Source organism: Danio rerio, chromosome 5 (assembly GCF_052040795.2).
Source record: "Danio rerio strain M-AB ecotype USA chromosome 5, GRCz13ab, whole genome shotgun sequence".
Lineage (NCBI taxonomy): Eukaryota > Metazoa > Chordata > Actinopteri > Cypriniformes > Danionidae > Danio > Danio rerio.
In genome coordinates, this window is record NC_141025.1 from 77,184,813 (window position 1) to 77,207,430 (window position 22,618).

General features: G+C 36.7%; 2 protein-coding genes across 28 annotated transcripts in view; one reads left to right on the forward strand and one right to left on the reverse strand.

Annotated features, from left to right (window-relative positions):
• The window catches only part of kiss1rb (KISS1 receptor b), a 360,900-nt gene that overhangs the window by 270,245 nt on the left and 68,037 nt on the right, over positions 1-22,618 (reverse strand). The window lies entirely within an intron of this gene.
• The window catches only part of fsd1l (fibronectin type III and SPRY domain containing 1-like), a 45,698-nt gene that overhangs the window by 8,717 nt on the left and 14,363 nt on the right, over positions 1-22,618 (forward strand). For 15 of the 27 annotated variants that reach the window (XR_015489788.1, XR_015489787.1, XR_015489791.1 and 12 more), the window contains exons 2-9: positions 2,322-2,417; positions 4,246-4,377; positions 9,986-10,087; positions 11,236-11,258; positions 13,205-13,326; positions 16,959-17,168; positions 17,960-18,058; positions 20,675-20,804. Coding sequence is in view for 7 of the 27 variants with exons in the window: in XM_087250861.1 (XP_087106987.1) it covers positions 2,322-2,417; positions 4,246-4,377; positions 9,986-10,087; positions 11,236-11,258; positions 13,205-13,326; positions 16,959-17,168; positions 17,960-18,058; positions 20,675-20,804 (914 nt within the window). In the remaining 20 variants the exon portion in view is untranslated. Of the gene's footprint in view, positions 1-2,321; positions 2,418-4,245; positions 4,378-9,985; positions 10,088-11,235; positions 11,259-13,204; positions 13,327-16,958; positions 17,169-17,959; positions 18,059-20,674; positions 21,065-21,685; positions 22,035-22,618 lie in introns of those variants that run through there. The other 12 variants (XR_015489800.1, XR_015489798.1, XR_015489799.1 and 9 more) reach the window with 2 other exon arrangements.

The window sequence follows — 22,618 nt, forward strand, 5'->3', positions numbered from 1 at the left end:
CTGATTAAATTTAGTAATGTTCAACTTCATTTTTTGTTTAAATTCAGCCCGTATACATTGTTTGCAATCACTCACCTTAAAATAATGTTTAATAAATCCGAAGTTTATGCAGGAAACTTAATTTAACTGATTAACAACGGTGCATTAATTTAAACTAATTAAAATGCAAATAAACCGATCACACACTTAAATTCTAATTAAAACTACACTGTAAAAAATATGACCAATAAGTCATGACAAGGGCGGCTTGGTAGCTCAGTGGTTAGCACTGCTGCCTCACAGCAAGAAGGTCGCTAATTCAAGTCCCGGCTGGGCCAGTTGGCATTTCTGTGTGGAGTTTGCATGTTCTCCCCGTGTTGGCATGTTTTTTTTCCCCCACAGTCCAAACACATGCTTTATAGGTAAATTGAATAAACTAAATTGGCCGTAGTGTATGTGTGTGTGTGTGAATAAGAGTATGGGTGTTTCCAAGTACTGGGTTGCGGCTGGAAGGGCATCCACTGCATAAAACATATGCCAGAATAGTTCATTCAGCTGTGGCAACCCCTGATAAATAAGGGACTAGGCGAAAGAACATGAATGACTGAATGATAAGAATAATAATAAGGGATTTTTCTAAAGTGCAAAGCAAATAAAAGAGCATGTTATTCCTCAGCAGTGCATCTGAGAGATTTCCGCATGAGTTGCTATATAGGACACGCTGAACAAACCTCCGAGGATAGATAGAGATGTATATTAAAAAAAAGGTCAGATGTTTTCTGCTGTACAAAATCAAGGCTGATATAAATAGTGCTGGTTTTAAAACGTAATACAGTGATGCAGTTTAGAAAAGATCGCTGTTTCATTCATTAAATGTGTACAAGCATAGACGTTAGACATGATGATTGCCTTTTGAAATGTTCATATTTTCTTTAAATCCTCCAGCTGAAGGTGTGTGTTCATTTTCTGGTCCTTTATCTCTAGTTTTCATCAACAAGCATGCTGTTTAAAAGCGTGATACACAGATCTAGCGGAGTGTGTTTCTGCTTTACAGAGAAAGTAAAGAGGGAAGAGCAATGGCTGATACTTTACAGCAAAATAATTAGTAATTGCTAAGGGTGTCACGATCCTCCAAATCCTCGATTCGATTACATTTTCGACTCTAAATGCACAATTCGATTACATTTTTGATAATGAATAATTAATTCATTAATGACCAATTAATTATTTGTAGCCTACCGTTTAAACTACCTGACCTGCATGGTCTTTGTTTTACCCATAAACAAATCATACAGTAAATGAATAAAGGCAAGATACACACATAATGACCACCTGTCAATCACTTTTCTGCGGGACTCGTGAATAGGCAGTGATCTGTGTCGTTATAGTGGCGTCGATAAAAAAGACGCACAACTAACAGGAACCAGCCAACAGTATCTGAGGTGTTCGCTAAAATGACGAAGTACAAGTGAGTGAAAGATTGAAGCAGTCCTCTGACTGCCTGGACCTGCTGTCTCGAGCGCATGGCTGTGTGTGTGCGTCTGTGTCTGTGTGGTCACGTGATGTGCATTTTCAGAGGTAGAGAGGAAGGAGGGCTGCTCAGAAATGCTACACGCCACTGTGGATGTCAAATCGTTGTCGTTCTAAAACGCCATTTAAAAACAAAGACAGTGTAAACAGGGCCTGAGTGTGAACTTTTCGCGAGCGGATTTGCAACGGGGGCGGGCGGAGGATCGTGATGCCGGTGTTGTCTATCGGACGAACCGTACGTAATACATACATAGCAGAGCTTGCAAAACTGTGTTTTTTTTTTGTCGACAACACGAACGCTGTCAACATAACTCACTGGAAATCCAAAATGCTTAAACACCAGCGACTTCATTGAAAGAGGAGAGGGTTTAAGCTCTGTCGACGGGTCTCCTGCGTCTGCAGTTTAACAAGCACTTCAACAAGCCTGTTTTTTACCCGCTTGGCAAGCCAAGCTGACGTGACATGGGGGCGTGGCAGCATCGACGATTCTAATTTTTGATTCGATAATCGAAATTGAGCATAAATTTCGATCGATTTCGATTTGACACCCCTAGTAATTGCTCTGTTTAAGGATGCATATTTTTTCTTTTTAATGAAATCTCTGCTCCTCTGAGGGCTTTTCTGTGTTTCTAAACTAAATGCTTTTTCTAAATGTTCTATCTTGATTTGCATGTGATGCTTATGAGTGTCACTGAAACTAGATTCAGCTCAATTTAACATTAGAACTGTGTATTGTATTGCGTTAGTTCTGATGATGACTCTGACTGAGATACTGTTACTTGTGTTTAAAGTGTTTTTGCTTTCTTTCACAGGATGCCTTACAGAGGATAATCGCCACATTAGCAAACAAAAATGAGGAGCTCCATAATTTCATTGAAACGCTGAATCACACTTTGGATCGGGTTCAGGTGAGCACTTTAACAGCACGAACTCAGCAACACTGAACAGCAGCGGATACACCCGCAAACACACATTTAATCTGCCGCAAGGTACTGCGATATCATTTATTACATAATGCATTACATAAGGGATGAAAGAGAACCAACACACTGAGCTATCTTTGTCCATGCACATATACACTCAGAGGCCACTTTATTAGGTACACCTGTCCAACTGCTTGTTTACGCAAATTTGTAATCAGCCAATCACATGGCAGCAACTCAGTGCATTTAGGCATGTGGACATGGTCAAGATGACCTGCTGCAGTTCAAACCGAGCATCAGAATGGGGAAGAAAATTGAATTAAGTGACTTTGAACGTGGCATGGTTGTTGGTTCCAGGCTGGTCTGAGTATTTCAGAAACTGCTGATCTACTGGGATTTTCACGCACAACCATCTCTAGGGTTTACAGAGAATGCTCTAAAATAGAGGAAATATCCAGTGAGCGGCAGTTCTGTGGGCACAATTGCCTTGATGATGCCAGAGGTCAGAGGAGAATGGCCAGACTGGTTCCAGCTGATAGAAAGACAACAGTAACTCAAATAAGCACTTGATACAATTGAGGTCTGCAAAAGAGCATCTCTGAACACACAACACATCCAACCTTGAAACAGATGGGCTACAGCAGCAGGTGACAACACCGGGTGCCGCTCCTGTCAGCTAAGAACAGGAAACTGAGACTACAATTCACACAGGCTCACCAAAACTGGACAAAGGAAGATTGGAGAAACGTTGCCTGCTCTGATGAGTCTCCATTTCTGCTGCCACATTCGGATGCTCGGGTCAGAATTTGGTGTCGACAACATGAAAGCATGGATCCATCCTGCCTTGTATCAGCAGTTCAGGCTGGTGGTGCTGGTGTAATGGTGTGGAGGATATTTTTTTGGCACACTTTGGGCTCATTAGTTCCAATTGAGCATCGTGTCAACACCACAGCCTACCCGACTTTTGTTGCTGACCATGTCCATCCCTTTATGAGCACAGTGTCTCCATCTTCTAAAGGCAACTTCCAGCAGGATAACACACCATGTCATAAAGCGTGAATCATCTCAGACTGGTTTCTTGAACATGACGATGAGTTCACTGTACTCAAATGGCCTACACAGTCACCAGACCTCAGTCCAATAAAGCAGCTTTGGGATGTGGTGGAACGGGAGATTGGCATCATGGATGAGCAGCCGACAAATCTGCAGCAACTGCGTGATGCTATCATGTCAATATGGAGTAAATCTCAGAGGATTATTTCCAGCACCTTGTTGAATTTATGCCACGAAGGATTAAGGCAGTTCTGATATATATAAACCCGTTTTGAGATGATCCAAGCGGTCTAGGATAGCTAGAAAAATAAAATAGCTCTAACTTAATTACATTAATAAAGTATTAAATTAAAACAAACAGCAAAACCAGTCTTATATTAGTCAAAAATACATTGTTTAGGTCAAAATGATGGATTTGATTGCTAGAAATCATTAGAATATTAAGTAAAAATCTTGTTCTATGAAGATATTTTTTAAATATCCTACTGCAAATATATCTAATGCATTTTTGATTAGTAATATGCACTGCTGAGATCTTAATTTAGACAACTCTACAGGTGATTTTGGTGAAAATAGTTTCATCTCGGGCAAATTGTGTCCTATTCTAAACATGCACACTTATTTCATCAACTTTCACATAATGCATAAATCTCAATCTCTAAAAATGCACACACGGATGACTGGTTTTGTGGTTCAGCGTCACATATTTAAAAAATTGATCTGGTCAGTCATTTATGTTTTGATTCAAAATTTGTTTCAGGTCAACTCTACACAGGTGGTGTCGGATTTGGAGGAGGAATTCGACACGCTGTACTCTATTCTGGATGAGATGAAGGAGAGCATGACGAGTACCATCAAACAGGAGTCGCTCCGCAAATCACACGAGCTGCAGGTAACATAGCACAAGAGTTATGAATATGTGTTTTTGAGAAAATAAAAATACAGGGTTGAGTTCAGGGATAGGCTTGTGATAGGGTGATAGAAATAAAAATACAGTTTCTACAGGATAAAAGCAATGGAAACCTATGGAATGTCCTCGTAATTCACAAAAACAAGCCTGTGTGTTTGTGCATACACCTGTAGTGTTGTTGTAGTAGAAGTCTTGTGGGTGTGTGTGTGTGTTTATGTGTGTGTGTGGCTGGCTTTGGTTAGCCTGATGATGTCATGGTGCTGTAATGGCAGTATTGTGCCCAGCCCTCTAAGTCCACTGAACAGGAACAATAGCAGAGAGAGAAATGAGCTCAGATACGTGATTAACCATAGGCTCTCTTCCCTTCCCATCCTTACCCACATAACCGAACGTAAACATGCTGATCTTCATCACTGACCGCCACAGGGACTCTCTTTTTTTTTAACTTTCTTTATTATTTTTTTACATTTTCAAACACATCGACCTAAATTTAAACAATAAAACTTACAATACACAACCCCAAATCAGATTGGGACAGTATGCAAAACGCAAATAAAAAAGAAAGTCTTGATTTCCAACTTTACTTTAACTTGTATTTCATTGCAGACAACACAACAAACGTTATTTAATGTGTTCCTCATGATTTTTATTGTTTATTGTTTATTTTAAGTAAACACATATTCAAATTTTGGTTCCTTCAACACATTTCAAACAAAGTTGGGACAGTAACGCCCAATTCACACGGGGTGTCAGCGTCAACGCTTCCCATTCACTTTGAATAGGTGATGTCAGGCTTTGCTGAACTGCATTGTGGATCCATCAGCGCCGCTTCAGAGGTGTTGCTCGCTGCAGAAGTTGGGACTAGCTCAACTTTTCAAGCGCCGACGGAAGCGTCAGCCAATCAGATCGCTGTATGCAAATACACCAACTAGACAGTAGCCTATTGCTGACTGAATTTCATTGGCTGATGCTTCTATGACGATCGCTTCAGCCCCAACTTCAGACACGCCTTCAGTCAAGCGTTGACGCTGAAGCCCCGTGTGAATGGGGCGTAAGGGGCCGATCACACCGAAGCGAGGCGCACCTCACTGCTTTTTTTGTTGACAAGAAAAAAAGTCGCTTTTATGTTGCTAGGCAACAACTGAATCAGATGGATATTGTGCGAGAGTGTTGCTGTTGATATTAATTTAATTTTAATATTTAATAATATCGTGATATTCAAGATTTGTGAAGTCATAATAGTCTGGATAACTCAAAACAGGGACCACAAGTCTCTCAATCATCTTCAAAAGTTTCCGCTGTTGTCTTGACAACACAAACACTGCAGTCACCTCAGTGAAAACCCCGCCTCTGCTTTCATTTGATTGAAGAATGAAAAAGAATGACGTAACACTCTTTTCCGCTCAGAGTTTACTTTTTTCAGCTGCGAGAGCACGGGGCACAAGGGCAAAAATTCGAGGTGCAGCAGGCGGTTAAAACGCGAGGTGCGCAGGGCGCATTAATAGTGCACAAAATGCTTGCTGCCATTAGTTATGTCGGGACTGCAAACAGGTCAGTCATGCACCCATGCATCTGTTCACGCAGATCCGCCATTAGCGCGTGCCCGTCTGCATCACAAACGCATGCGCGCGAGCGAGCTGCGGGCCGCTCGCTGATGCCGAGTTGGAGCCGGAGGCGCAGAAGGACAGCCAAGCTTGGGCCGATTACTGTAAAGCCAGGCACGAGTATAATTCGCCCTTAAAGCGGCCGCGCGGTCACTAGACGGACCGGGAGAAATCAAATGCTGAATTGAAACTTTTAAAAACCTGAATCGGTATTGGAGTTACTTTAGCACGCTGGAGGAAGGACGACACCATGGCTGAAGTATTACTGTTAGACAGGTCATGTTGTTTTAAACCTTAGTCAGGCTGAGCTTATGTTGTGAATGTGTTCTGTTATGAATGACTTCTATGCACAGTCGTGTTGTTCAGCCACTGAAATCCCCCGGGGAAAGATTGATGTGATTATTTTCAGTTTCATAAGGTTCTTTGACAGCATCTATAATGTAGATTTATATTTAGTTTAACAACAAAACACCAGTAAATAGCGCTATTCCGCCTAACCTGCTTTACTGAGCTGAAGTTGCTTTTATATTCACATTGGGCCATTTTTGAACAATGACAGCCTTCCTATACTGTTTCCCATGCTACTCTGAATATTCGCTCTGAAATAGCATGTAAGTGTGGCAAAGTAATAAATGTAATTCCTGCATGGCGCTGGCACTAACTAACTGGCGAATGACATGAAGTAGTGGGTTGTCTGCTGTTGTGATGCAGTGCGCACGCTCGCGATTTTTTAGGGGGTGTGGCTTTGAATCGCAGTCCCTCCCCGCCATCCAAAGATAATATGCTAAGCGGTTAGCATTTTGGCAAATCACCTACTGCACCTTTAAGATTGTCCTTTACATACTGAAATTCTTCCAGATCTTCCTTGAATTTGTTTAATGATGTTCTGCACTGTTGAAGGTGAAATAGCCAAATTTCTTCCTCTCTTTCTTTGTGGAACATTGTTTTTCAATCATTTTGTCATTTATTTGTTGTCAAACTGGTGATCTCGGCCCATCTTTGCTCCTAAAATTTTTAACGAAGGTCTCTAAATGTTCTGGAAAGATTCTGTTTGTACTGTCAGTTTGACTTTTTTAGTTGAATCAAGTGAACTTCTCTAGTCATCTCAACTTACACCAATCAATCTGACTAAAAATATATCTAATTATAATTTTTGTATGACTTAAGAAATTTAGTTGAAATCTGAATAACTTATCAGAATAAGTTATAAACATTTGTTGTTTGATATTTTGTTATTATATTTTTTACATATATTTAAAAATAAATATATAATTGATTTTTAACTAAAACATAGGATTATTCATGGAAATGCAGACGTGTAGGGTGTTCATAGAGGATGCACTGAATAAACTCTGCAGATTTCTTCCAGCTCGGTACACATTTAGGGTAAAGCTGTTTTGAGTGTCAGGTCTACTATCTTTAGTGCTCATTTTTAGGTGGCAGTGCAGGGCTGTGTCCAATACAGAGCAATTTGTGGATCTTAAAGGGCACCTATTATGCAAAAATCACATTTATAAGGGGTTTAAACGCAGTTGTGAGGAAATTATTATAGCCAGCTTCTAATGGTAAAAATGTATTAATTCTATTTTTTTTAATCACCCTTAATAAAAACAGCCTGCTGAAGCACTTTGATTGACATTTGCATTTTGTACATGTCACCAAAGGGAGAAAGCCCCGCCCACTAGTGACCATCTCTCTCTCTCATTAGCATAAACAGACCTGAGAGAGAAGCAGCCATCCAGAGTTTTAAATCTGCTGCTATGCTGACACACAGGCATTTGTAGCTCCGCCCTCTCTTGAAAACGTCACAATCTCATTTGAATTTAAAGTGACAGTCACCAAAATGGCATGATTAAAACATTACTTGTCGAGTATTTTGAGCTGGAACACTCACGTCAGTCACTTGTTTTACATCTTGTAAAAAGGTGCGTAATAGATCCTTTTTAAACTGTTTTATTGTTCTGCAACTTACATTGGACAACAACAGTGGCAGTTTTTGTGATATATGAAATGATATTGAAGATGATATTGATATTCAGACACAGGCGGCCAGTGAATGTGCTTTGGAAACAAATGTCAGTGCATGGCAGGTGTGATGGGTAATGTGTTTCAGCTGTCTGCTTGTCATCAGATCACGGATTACTGATGGATTAGCCTTATGTTTTCAGGTATTTTTCTATGGCAAGTTTCTGTTTACATTGTAAATGTAGTTTTATTTAAAGGTTTGTTTTTAATTTAATTTTATAGTTAAGTTTTTAGAGTAAGTAAAAATAAATGATAATGGTTTTAGCCATTTTCTTTTCCATTTTTGTTATTTAATGTCAACAGGTCTTTAATTTCATTTCAGTGTAAATTTTGTAGTAAATAAAAATGAATGATGATGTATTTTAGATTAGATTAGATTCAACTTTATTGTGTCATGTCTGCTGTAGTGCCATCTTGTGGTTTTCTGGACACTAGTTGTTTTTTGGTTTGTTCCTGCGTTGTAGTTCACTTGATCACTAATTGTTTCCAGCTGTCTGTTATTGTCTAATTATTTTTGTTGTCTTTTTAAGCTTTGTTATGTTGTGTTTAGTTTGCCTTTGGATTTTTGCCGTTTGCTTGTGCACTCATAAACTTATTTATGTCACGATGGGCTCACAAAAATACAAAAAATATCCAAGTGCAGCAATAGAAGTGTTAATAAAAAATAAGGGGACAGGCCAGGTTCAAAAATCGAACAGATACAAAAAGTACAACACAATAAATAAAAGTGAATCAACCAACGTTTGAACAGAAATTCAAAAATGAGATTATAACATGAAACAAAGTGAACAAACAAACAAACCAAAACAATGAGTTACTGAGCAGACTAGGACCAGTTTTTGTTGCTTTTCCCCCATATTTTTAATATTTCTTTATAATTAGTTAAAATTTTAGCAATTTTATGTAATTTTAAATAAATTTTATAATAAATAAAAATCAATTAATTTGTTTTTAGATAAGGTTTTAGAAATTTTGTTGTGTTTTCCCCATTTTGTTTTTTAATATTCAGAGGTTTTTAATTTTATTTAAGTAAAGGTAGTAAATAAAAATAAACAACAATGTATCTTAGATAACATTTTTGCAATTTTGTTGTTTTTCCCCATTTTTATTATTAAATGCCTAAAGGTTTAACACAGTGCATGCCCTTCCAGCTGCAACCCAACACAGTGAAACACCCATACACACTCATTCACACTCATACACTACGTACAGCTTATTTATTTCTCCTATAGCGCATGTGTTTTAACCGTGGGGGCACCCCGAGGAAACCCATGCCAACACAGGGAGAACATGCACACTCGACACAAAAATGCCAACTGATCCAGCCAGCACTTAAACCAGCGACCTTCTTGCTGTGAGGCGATTGTGTTACCCACTGCGCCACTGTGACGCCTGGTTTTTTATTTAATTAGGATAATAAAAGTAACTGAATATGTATTTTAGATAAAGTTTTAACAGTTTTGTTGTGATTTTCCCCCATTTTTATTATTAAATGTCTACAGGTTTTGAATTTTATGTCAACTTAAATTTGACAGAGAATAAAAATAAATTAATATGCATTGAAGTCAAAGTCAATTTCAATTTAGGTAATTCTCCCATTTCTTATATTAAATATATACAGGTTTTAATTGTATTTTCTTTTAAAGTTTTAAAGAAAATTTAAATGAATTACAATGTTTGTGTGACAACTTTTAAATAGTTTTTTTTAAATATATATTTTATTTCAAGTAACCAAATAAGTTGATATTTTAATATTATGTTATTTATATGAAGAGTTTTTGCTTGACATAACTCTTAGCCGTATATGCATTAGGAATAACACTTGCTTTTGTGATGTTGCTTAAAAATAAAAAATGCACTTTATCTCATGTTAAAGAAAATGTATTTATTTATTTATTATTTTATCAGAAAACATGTGTTATTGTAAGATTCATAATTACCAGTGTTTGTCTGTGCTCCAGAACCAGCTGACCCAGAGCACCAGTGCATTAGAGAGCGCAGAAGAGCTGCTGGAGTTTGCCAATAATGCGCTGCACATCTCAGACGAGGCCGAGTTCAGTAAGGTATACACACACACACACATACACACACACTCACACACACACACACACATACACATATATAAACATACATACACACATACACGCATGCTGATGTGATTGTATAGATGCAAACTTTTTTTAAATTTTCCAACTTGCGATGTGGAAATTACTGTGAGCCAAAGCTAAAACAAGAGTCACACACACTACTAATCCTTCTTATTTAATTTTCTGAACATTTTTCTGAATTTTTTCATCAATCAATCAATAAAACGTAACAATATAAATGCTTTATATGTTTAGGATTCCCTTTGTGTGTGTGTGTGTGTCTGTGTGTGTGTGCGCATGATTGATGTTTGTTTCCGTGTTTATATGTTTATGTATGTGTGTATCGGTTTGCTTCTCTCTATGTTTATATGTTTGTGTGTCTGTGTGTGTTTGTGACGTGTGTGTGTACATATATGTTTAAATATATTTTTGTGTGATGTGTGTATGTTTTTTGTATATATGTGTGTGTTTGCATATATATGTGTGCGTGTGTTTGTATGTGTGTGTGTGTGTGTGTGTCTGAGTGTGCATGCATTTTTATGTATATGTTTGTATGTGTGTTTGTTTGCTTATTTCTGTTTGTGTGTGTGTGTGTGTGTGTGTGTGTAATGTATATGTGTATGTTTGTGCCTGTGTGTGTTTATGTGTATATGCTTGTGTTTGTGTGTCTGTTTGCTTATCTGTGTGTGTGTGTGTGTGTGTGTGTGTGATGTTGGTTTCTGTGTTTATAAGTTTATGTATATATGTGTGTGTGTGTGTGTGTGTGTGTGTCTGTTTGCTTCTCTATGTGTGTATATGTTTGTGTGCCTATGTGTGTTTGTGATGTGTGTGTACATATATGTTTAAATATGTTTGTGTGTTGTGTGTATGTTTATCTATATGTGTGTGTGTCTGTGTGTTTGTATGTATTTGTATGTGTGTATATGTTTGTATGTCTTATTTGTTTGTTTATTTCTATGTGTGTATGTTTGTGCATCTTTGTGTGTGTGTGTGTGAGAGTGTGATTTTGATTGTATATATCCAGTCCAGCTCTGAGCTGATGGCATGCTCACACTCTTCTCCTGCATGGCGATACTAACCACCTGCTGTTTTTTCCTCTCCTTCTCTTTATCTCCATGCTCAAGGCTGCCAAACAGATCAAAGATAGGTACAGTATACGTTCCTCAGTATGTGAATGTGTGACAACTGCACGAGTCATTCATTCACCGTTTGTTTTGCACTGTTAATTCTAGCACAGGCTCATTGTGAAAACGTACCCCCGTATATATTTCTGGAGAGCGCGAATTATGTAGCCAGAGCTATGTATGGCTGCATTTTGTCTTTAAAATGAACACTAGAGGATGGTATGAGGCCGCAGACGCCTTCTGTTTCTTTTTTTGCGCTACCAGCTGACCACTTCCTTCCATGTGGATGGCTTTCCCGCTGTTACCAGTTTGCTCAGTAGCTCGCCATGTACGTTGGCGGACTTGAGACGCAGAGAGAAGTTGACTACAACGATGAGGTTTGAGTCTGGCAAAGAACGGTTCCAGAAAGCAGTTAAAACAAAAACAAAAGCTAAAAATAAAATAAACAAGTAAATAACAGGGTGAGAACGTGGTAAGATCTGAAAATGTAGTAAAAATCAGGGCTTTTCTAATGGATTCGTGAAAACAAAACCTAGATCCTGGGATTTATTTTGGGCTCTCCAGAAACGTATATAGGGGTACGCATTTCAATAATGAGCAAGTCTGTGTGTTTGTGTGTGTGTGTGTGTGTGTGTGTGTATGTGTGTGTCATCCTTTCTATCTCTGTGCTATTATGTAGGTCATTCAGACATTGTAGTGGTTTGTGTTGACTGCATTAAGGTGTGCTGAAACTATATTTGCTTTTTAATTTGTGTGCAAAGTTGATCCTCAGACTTAGTAGCAGTCATTTAGTAGTGTTTCCTGCAAGTTATGCATAAACCAACATCAATTCTTTCTGTATGTGTAAATGTGTATTCAACACATTTCTTTCTGTATATGTAATCAACTTCAATGCTTTTGTAATCAGAGACTGTCCTTTTTTATAATATTTATAGCATGAAAATCCGTGGCATACAGGTTATATACTTGTGCATGTTCTGCATGTGTTTTTGTGCTGACAATCAATCATGGGGGTTAGGTTGATACATACAAAAAAAACCTAATTAATTAATTGTGTATGGATTCACTAGCTCTGAGTGACATAATGATTATAATATAATATAATGTAATATAATATAAAAAATATAATATAATATAATATAATATAATATAAAAAATTTAATAAAATATAATATAATATAATAAATATAATATAATATAATATAAAAAAAATTAATAAAATATAATATAATATAATATAATATAAAAAAATAAAACAAAAAATAAATAAATTATAATATAATTTAATATAATATAATATAAAAAATAAAATATAACATAATATAATATAATATAATATACAAATTTTTAATAAAATATAATATAATATAATATAATAAAATTTAATAAAATATAATATAATATAATATAAAAAATATAATATAATATAATATAAAAAATATAATATAATATAATATAATATAAAAAATATATAATATAATATAATATAAAAAATATAATATAATATAATATAATATAATATAATATAATATAATATAATATAAAAAAATTTAATAAAATATAATATAATATAATAAAATTTAATAAAATATAATATAATATAATATAAAAATAAAATAAAATATAATATAATATAATATAATATAATATAATATAATATAATATAAAAAATTAATATAATATAATATAATATAATATAATATAATATAATATAATATCATGACTATAATATATAAACTAAACTATTTAGCCTTTAATTTACAAGCTCATTTAGACAATCACTTTAAATTATAAACAAAATTAGTTTTCAGCATCAAAAGTTGTCCCAGAATTCAATTAAATTAAATTCAAAAGCATACGAAAAAAACAGGAATCATAAAATATGGAAAATTGTTAATTGATGTTTTTATTGTGTGTAGTTTCACTAACTTTGAAACAAAAGCGAAACTATTTCTGCTTATGCTTTTAGGGTGACGATGGCTCCTGCTTTCCGCTTGACCATGAAGCCCAAAGCCACAGATAATATGACGCACATGATGGTGGATTTCAGCCAGGAGAGACAGACACTGCAGGGCCTCAAGTTCCTCCCAGGTAAAATCATCTTCACTAATTTTCTTGTTTAGACGCTTGTTTACAGCATCAACCCTTCAGAAAATTAACCTAAAAACCTTCACCAAATAGATCAATTCTGAATATAGACAAATCTAAGAATTTCAAATATTTACACACTCTCTGACAAGGGAAAAATCCAAACTTTTAAATTGCTTAAGAAAAAACATGAGCTTAATCAAGTGACTTCCATAGATACCTTCATTTAAGACAGTAGTCTCAAACTTAATTCCTGGAGGGCCACAGCTCTGTATAGTTTAGCTCCAACTACCTCTAACTCACACCTGCTTAATAGTGTCTAGTAGTCTTAAACAACTTGATTAGGTGGATGAGCTGTGTTTGATTAGGGTTGGAGCAAAACTATGTACTGTGGCCCATCAGGAATCGAGTTTGAGACCGATGATTTAGGACATTATATAATGTTTTAACAGTGTCTTAATTGATATTAGGAACTTTTCCTAAAAACAAAAACAAAGCAAACCATACAAAAAAGTGAAAAATAATTCAAAATAAAAATTTACACAAATATTACAAATATGTAAATAAATGCACCACATACACTTACAGGTGAAAAGATACCAAAGCAGTGGTATATTAATAGCATGTGATACAAAATACAAGTTATACAGACATATGAATAAACATCATTATGTCTATGGGACTCCCGGTGTTGGTGTGGGTTTCTCCCGGGAGCTCCGGTTTCCCTCACAGTCCAAACACATGAATAGGATGAACTAAATTGTCTGTAGTGTATGAGTGTGAATGAAAATGTTTCCCAGTACTGGGTTGCAGCTGGAAGGGCTTCCGCTGTGTAAAAAATGTGCTAGATAAGTGGGTGGTTCATTCAACTGTGGTGACCCCTGATCAATTAGGGACTAAGCTGAAGGAAAATGAAGGAATTAAGGACGCTACATATGCTGGGGTATGAATTACAAAGGTGCTTGAGTTAAAATGAATGCTGCTTTAAAAAGAAAGTCCTTGAATCTGCTGATCACTGAAAAAATAACCTCTCCTCGAGCATTTTTGCTAAGCTCTCATCTTATATCATGTGAAAAAACATTTCAAAGTAATTTAATATATTCATCATTACGTTTCTCTGTTTTAGCACATCACCTTCATGTACTTGGATTTGATGACCCCTAATATACATTATATATAAATTATTCAGTCTTTTTTTACTTCTGTCTTTATATTTGTATTTCATGAATATTAATTAGCTCACACCGAGGTTAATCCTGTAAAACTGAGCCAGCTTAACTTTACGTTAGGTATGGATTTTGCTTCATTGCACTTTAATATTCATTAAATATCATTTTGAGGTAGAGGATAGAGGCAGATTATCACAGAGAAGTTGAAAGTTCAAGATATGATTATAAAAGAGTAAAAAGACAACTACTCTCATTTTGACACTTACATTTTTTTAATACTGCATAGATTGGAAATTTCCATAATAATGTTGCTCTAAAATAAAACGTTAATCATCCAACAATTCCTCTCGCATGATTTACGTGCTAAATTAAATTAAATTTTTATACAGCATTAAAGTCTACTTTATTGTTTGGAAAAATAAAATATCAAAATATGTGTAAAAGGATTTTTGACTCTGTAGATTTGTAATCTGTAATGACCAACTCAGGCTCATTCTGAAAGCGTAGTCTCGCGGATGTTTCTGGAGACAGCGGAATACGTCCTGGGAGGTACGTACAGCTGCATTAATTTTTTTCAAGCGAACGCTGCGGGGCGGTGTGACGCTGTTCCCTTTCGCTCTTGCCGGCCGGCCGGCCAACCACTTACCTCCTTGTGGAGGGCTTTCCCGCTGCAACCCGTTTGTCCACTCAGCTCAGCGTGTACGTCGGCAGGCTCGAGATGCAGAGTGGAGTTGACCACGGCGACCGGTTTCGACCGGTTATGTGTGTGAATGAGAGTGTGTATGGGTGTGTCTGGTGTATATGGGTGTTTCCCAGTACTGGGTTGCAGCTGGAAAGGCATCCGCTGTGTAAAACATACGCTGTAATAGTTGGCGGTTCATTCTGCTGTGGCGACCTCTGAAATAGAGACTCAGCCAAAGCAAAATGCATGAATGCAAACATTTTGAGGCGTGCATAAATGAACAAAGCATTGTCTGCCATGCTCATTCTGGCATCATTTCTTTTCAAAATAAGCACAGTACCGGGCTTTTATTACAAATAAAAGTGTGCTTCACCTACTTCTTGTGCCTCGGGCTCCTGGTGTTTGGCTTTGAAAGGTGGTGTCCTGACCCTGACAGTGTTTTATGTACCCGGAGGTGTTTGAGCAGAGTGAATTTAGAAACACAAAAGTCAAACGTGTCCCCAGTCAACCTGAGCACATGCAGAGAGGATCAGACGCTGCCGTAGTGAAAGTGAACACAGCTTTATTTATGACTGCATGTTATCTTTGGACATACAGGAGACTTAAACAGGTTATTTAGGACAGCAGACCATCACATGCACACGCACAAGCAATGTATTTATACTCTCTGTGTCTGTGCTGTAAGAGACAAACACTGCTCATGACTTCAGATTAAAATGATTCATGTCATGTCAAACATATATCTCACATAAACATACACAATGTGCCACTAATATATAATATACATATAATAAATGTGTGTACTTACAGGCAAACAGTAACATAGATCATTTAATCATTAGACAACCAAACAACTTTATGTAATGTATAAAGTATAGAAATCTTAACTAGTAAAACAGACAAGATGAGGCAATAGAATTCAGTTCATTTTTACAAATATCAATGACATTTGTATTAAATTATTTGTAGTTTTTTTATTAAATCTGTATCCACTGAATTCAATAGAGTGAAGAATTGAATTTAAATCAAATCAAATTGAATCTTAAATTGAGCCAAGTTTAAATTAAAGCTTGGGAAGCGAATTGAATCAAATCTAAAATTGAATCAAATTTAAATGAGAGCTTGCAATGCGAATCAAATTGAATCTAAAATTGAATCAAATTTAAATGAGAGCTTGCGAATCGAATCAAATTGAATCTAAAATTGAATCAAATTTAAATGAGAGCTTGCCAATCGAATCAAATTTAAATGAGAGCTTGCCAATTGAATCAAATTAAATCAAATTTAAATGAGAGCTTGCCAATCGAATCAAATTTAAATGAGAGCTTGCCAATCAAATCAAATTGAATCAAATTTAAATGAAAGCTTGCCAATCGAATCAAATTGAATCTAAAATTGAATCAAATTTAAATGAGAGCTTGCCAATCGAATCAAATTGAATCTAAAATTTAATCAAATTTAAACGAGAGCTTGCGAATTGAATCAAATCCAATATTTCATAATGAGCTTGCAAATGGAATCAAATCGAATCCAAACTTAACTCAAATTTAAATGAGAGCTTGCGAATTTAATCAGATCAAATCAGGACTCAAAACCCTGCCCTAAATCTTGAAATGAGAGCTTTGCGAATCAGAATCCAGTCAGATTGGGACAAATAAATAGATTCGTCAAAGCTTTAAACCTACAATAAGCAGACCTCCAGAGAACGAACAAAATGCACATGATATGATTCAAAGTGTAGATTGTGAATCAAACCCCTGCGTTCTCTTCTCTTGTTCACCCAGTGCCGCGAGCTCCAGAGATCATGCTCATAGACTGTGTGGTGATGGACAACGAGGTGACGGTCAGCTGGAAAATGCCAATGGAGGACAGCAAGATTGACCATTACATCTTAGAGTACAGAAAAACCAACCACGAGGGTCTGCCGCGCGTAAAAGACGAGCAGTGCTGGGAGAAACTGGACAACATCAGGACCACCGAACACACACTACAAGGTATACAAAATACACTAAAATATGGGCACCTCATAGTAAGAAGTCACGTTACGGATTGAAACGGAAACAAAAGGTGCGGATCCAAGTGCAGATTTATTTACAATAGTGCAGCAAACAGAAAAACAAGGTGTCCACAGTGCAAAGTAACAAATAAACAATCACAAACTCGATATTTAAGACTTACTGGGATCACGGAGACAAGAAAGACAAACGACGCAGTGACAAACAGAGGTGGAATGGTTGTATAAATAGTCCAGGAAATCAACAGGAAACAGGAACAACTGTGATGGCCAATCAGTGTAAGTGAACCGGGTGTAATGCGCGTGGTATGTATGGACTTGTAGTTCTTGGGCGCTGTAGTTCACTCTCAGAGTCCGTTGAACTACAGCGCCCTCAGGTGGTCACTGACAATCATGACAAAGAAGGGTGTTGTTTTGACTCCTGGCTAGTCCAGTTGGTAGTTCTGTGTGGAGTTTGCATGTTCTCCCCGTGCCGGTTCATTCCACTGTGGTTACCTTTGATGAATAAGGGACTAAGTCGAAATTAAATGAATGAATGGATAATATGGGTGTACTTATTTTTGGAATGTGATCTTATGTTTCTTTGTTAGATTAGCCTCAGTTTTGACTAATCTAATGTAGATGCACAAATATATTGCTGTAAAGCATCCTGTAGACAATACAAATGTTAAAGAGAGATCTGTGGGGGGTGAACTCATTAATGCTGAGCACTGTATGGATATTTGTTGGAAACTACGAGAACTCAAACTAAATGTTTCATTCACTCAACAGGGTTAAGATTCGACTCCAAATTCATGAACTTCCGGGTACGAGCCTGTAACAAAGCAGCCGCTGGAGATTATTCAGACCCGGTCACATTAGAAACCAGAGGTAGGAATGTGCACTGAAAGAAGTCTTTAAAAGTGTGGGTTCAGATATATATATATATATATATATATATATATATATATATATATATATATATATATATATATATATATATATATATATATATATATATATATATTATTAGACATTAATAATGTTATTCAGCAAGGATGCATTAGGTTGATTAAAAGTAACACTTGTACTTTTTCTATTTCAAGTTAATGCTGTTATTTTGAACTTTCTATTCATCCTCAAATCCATATCCTTCTATTCAAATCCAAAAACAATGAACTTTTCAACATTGATGATAATAAGAAGGGATTTTTCATCATCAGATCAGTATATTTGTATGTTTTCTCCAGAATCATGTGACACTGAAGACTGGAGTAATGAGACTGAAAATTCAGCTTCGCATTTCAGAAATAAATTGATTTTAAAATGATTAATAACTACAAAATTAAGTCATTTCGAATAGAAATCAGGGCCTGTATGTCAGCATGATTAATAATTATGAACACAGAGATTGGCTGATGAGGAGGGGTGAGTCTCTGTAAGAGATTTACTCATGGAAACTCTCCAGAGTGCGATATTATCTTTCCAAATTCAAGTACAAATTTTCTAATAAATTACAACTTCAAATCAAACTTCCAAATAAGGATGCAAATTTATATCAATGAAATGTAAATTTACATAAAATATAATATATGCTTTATATTCTCAGTGCTTTATATATTAAAATATGCTTTATTTTTAAATATTTTTTGTTCTGTTGTTCCTCCTGGTTTTACTTCTATGTGTTTATTACTGTCTTTTTATCTCTCTCTGTCTTACGTACAGCCCTTTGTTTTTAAATGTGCTTTATAAATGAATGAACTTGAAATTTCTTTATGAAAAAAGACGATTGTTTTGAGTGAGATGAGAAAAAATAATTTTTTTTTGCTGTATTTTAAAATAAATTATAAATATAATTGACCGTATGGGAATACTTTATTAAGGCGATATCTTAGTAAAAGCTCACTGTGATCACATATTTATCAAATATTTTCTTTCCAAGGCAGATTTTTGGAAAAAGCAGACATTTTATAGTGTGTTGTATGGCCTATTTTACTACCCCTAACATTTTTTTCTGCTAGTTTTAGCACTTAAACTCTTTTAGACAAAGTTATAGGGCTGAAACTCATTATTTTAAAGGGCCATGAAACCCCCTCGTTTCAGCAGGGTGTTTTCACACCTCTACTTTGGAAAAAGTCAGAAAAGTGGGCGTGTCCAGCTCTGTTTAGGGGGGAGTGTCGGAGGAAGAAAAGTGGGATGGTGTGGGAGTGTCTATGTGGGCACGCGCGAGTTTCAGTCAAAACACACAACCACAGGAGACAAAGTGATGGTGTTTACATGGACATCTGTAGTCCAATTATTTGCCAAATTATTAAATGGTGGACTTTAACTGCAGTTTGGCTCTTTGATTCAGGGAATTCATTCATGCCCCTTGCAACAAACGAGATATTTGATTCGAGGAACTGCTGTTTTTCGTGCAATGTTTGTTACCGCACGGTGAATGAGAGAAAAAAACCGTCCGCATTTCCCGGAAACTTAGATGCACACGGCAGGTAGCGTCAGAAAGCCGCGTGTGTTATTCCGGTCACAAAATGCGGTGAAAATCGTACACGAGGTTAAAGTTTGGTTGTGGTGCTAACATGTTTACACTCGGTGCAATACTTAACTTAGTTCGATATGAACAAACTGAATAAACAAAGAGCACTGGTCGCTCACTTACCAAATCTGTAGAGACAGGACAATCAGCAGCAACTAGAGCCGCGTCTTTATTAAGAGAAGACTACAAGTGAATCCAGATCTCAGCGTTTGCAGATGAGAACAGCTCTCAGGTAAACAATAATCCTCCTTAGACACGTAAGTTATTGTTGTCGAGCGTCGCGTACACTGTTAATCCACACGTGACTCCAGCTGAGCTCTCACAGAGAGAAAATGAAAACAAAACTTCACTGCAGCAAACTATAAAAGCAACACTTCCCACTTGTTTTGCCAACACAACGTGGCGTCTCTGTCATATAAACACTGTGACAGTAATGAATATTAATGAAGTTGCACAATAGAGCGCGCTGATTGGTTTGAACCAAGCCTTACTCATGCATTAATTCATCACACTGTAAGACGTAATAAGACACACTCTGGCACAGACGTCCAGTCTGCACGCTGGAATACACGCTATTATGTCATGACCGTGACGCAGCTTCAAAATTTGTTTCAAACCGGAAGTACGAATTTGCTTGAAATAACGCAAAAACAACCAATTTACACTTTTTAGTGAAATATAGGTGTCCTAATAGTGTTTTCAGCAGTGTGGGACACATATACGACTGTCAACAGCTCAACACATGTGTTTTGGTGTTTCGTGACCCTTTAAAGATTTTTCTTCTAAATTCGCTAGTTAGGCACTACTTTTATCTATAAGATGTTTTGTGAATATGACCCCAGCCTTTTTAAATTGTAATAATATTTTACAGACCACAAACTTTAAGCAGTAGATTCGTACTCGCAGTAGAGTACATTAGTGGTACTAAAAATCTGATTGTATTGCTGATGGTTGTTGTTTCTCTGTATCAGCGTTTAACTTCAGCTTTGACTCCTCGTCGTCTCATCTGAACCTGAAGGTGGAGGAGCAAAGCGTTGAATGGGATCCGCAGGCGGGAAAAGCATTGGACAGCAAAGTCAAGGGGAAGGAGAACAAGGGCAGGTGAGAAGACGAAAATAAAGCCTCATTCTTTCAGTGACTCAGTCTTGGATGAGATTAAACACACTTTTTTTATAGTGTTTTGGTGCAAGTAAAATGATTGTTCACACTTTACAATAAGATTTCATCAGTGAATGTATTTATTTACATGAACTAATTATGAACAACAATTTTAGAGCATTTATTAACCATAGTTAAACATTTACTAATGCATTATTAATATCCAGTGTTGATTAGATAATGGTGAGGCAGTGGCGCAGTAGGTAGTGCTGTCGCCTCAGTTGGCGTTTCTATGTGGAGTTTGCATGTTCTCCCTGCATTCGCGTAGGTTTCCTCCGGGTGCTCCGGTTTCCTCCGGGTGCTCCGGTTTCCCACACAGTCCAAAGACATGCGGTACAGGTGAATTGGGTAGGCTAAATTGTCCGTAGTGTATGAGTGTGTGTGTGAATGTGTGTGTAGATGTTTCCCGGAGATGGGTTGCGGCTGGAAGGGCATCCGCTGCGTAAAAACTTGCTGGATAAGTTGGCGGTTCATTCCGCTGTGGCGACCCCGGATTAATAAAGGGACTAAACCAACACGAAAATGAATGATTAGGTAATGCTCTGTGAGTTAACGTGAACTAACAATGAACAACTTTTTTTTTAACAAATAAGAATAAATACTGTAATAAATGTACTGTTCATTGTTCATGTTAGTAAATGCTTTAACTAATACAACCTTATTTTAAAGTGTTACTGATTTGTTAATGAATACATTAGTTAAAGTCATTTTTATAATGTAGCATGACACCATGTTGTCATTGTTAACTTAAGTACAATTTTGTTTAAAATAAAATAAATAAATATATATAAATAATTATAAAGGCTGAGGCAGTGGCGCAGTAGGTAGTGCTGTCGCCTCACAGCAAGAATGTCGCTGGGTCGCTGGTTCAAAACCTCGGCTCAGTTGGCGTTTCTGTGTGGAGTTTGCATGTTCTCCCTGCATTCGCATGGGCTTCCTCCGGGTGCTCCGGTTTCCCCCACAGTCCAAAGACATGCGGTACAGGTGAATTGGGTAGGCTAAATTGTCCGTAGTGTATGAGTGTGTGTGTGGATGTTTCCCGGAGATGGGTTGCGGCTGGAAGGGCATCCGCTGTGTAAAAACTTGCTGGATAAGTTGCCGGTTCATTCCGCTGTGGCGAAGCCCGGATTAATAAAGGGACTAAGCCGACATGAAAATGAATGAATGATATATAAATAAATAAATAAAATCTAAATATTGCATTAAATTAAATAAAAATTACAAATGTAATGAATGTTTCATTTGAATCATTAAAATCACTAAAAAAGTGAGTTAAAAAAGTTAAAGCTGCATGAAAATATACAAATCAGTTGACAAATTAATTCCTTAAACTAAAATGAAAGTAGGGTGACACGGTGGCTCAGTGGTTAGCACTGTTGCTTCACAGCAAAAAGGTCGCTGGTTCGAGTCTCGGCTGGGCCAGTTGGCATTTCTTTTGCATGTGCTCCCCGTGTCGGCGTGGGTTTCCTCCGGGTGCTCCGTTTTCCCCCACAGTCCAACCACATGCGCTATAGGGGAATTGAAGAAACTAAATTGGCCGTAGCATATGAGTGTGTGTGAATGAGTGTGTATGGGTGTTTCCCAGTACTGGCTTGCGGCTGGAAGGGCATAACACTTGGACTAATCCCAAAGAAAATGAATGATATAGCCTATTAAAATGCACCATTTGATAATTATTGATCATTATAACAGAGAAATAATTCACAGCTTATCCGCTTTGGATTTTATTTATCAGTTAATTCCCTAATGCTCTTGTG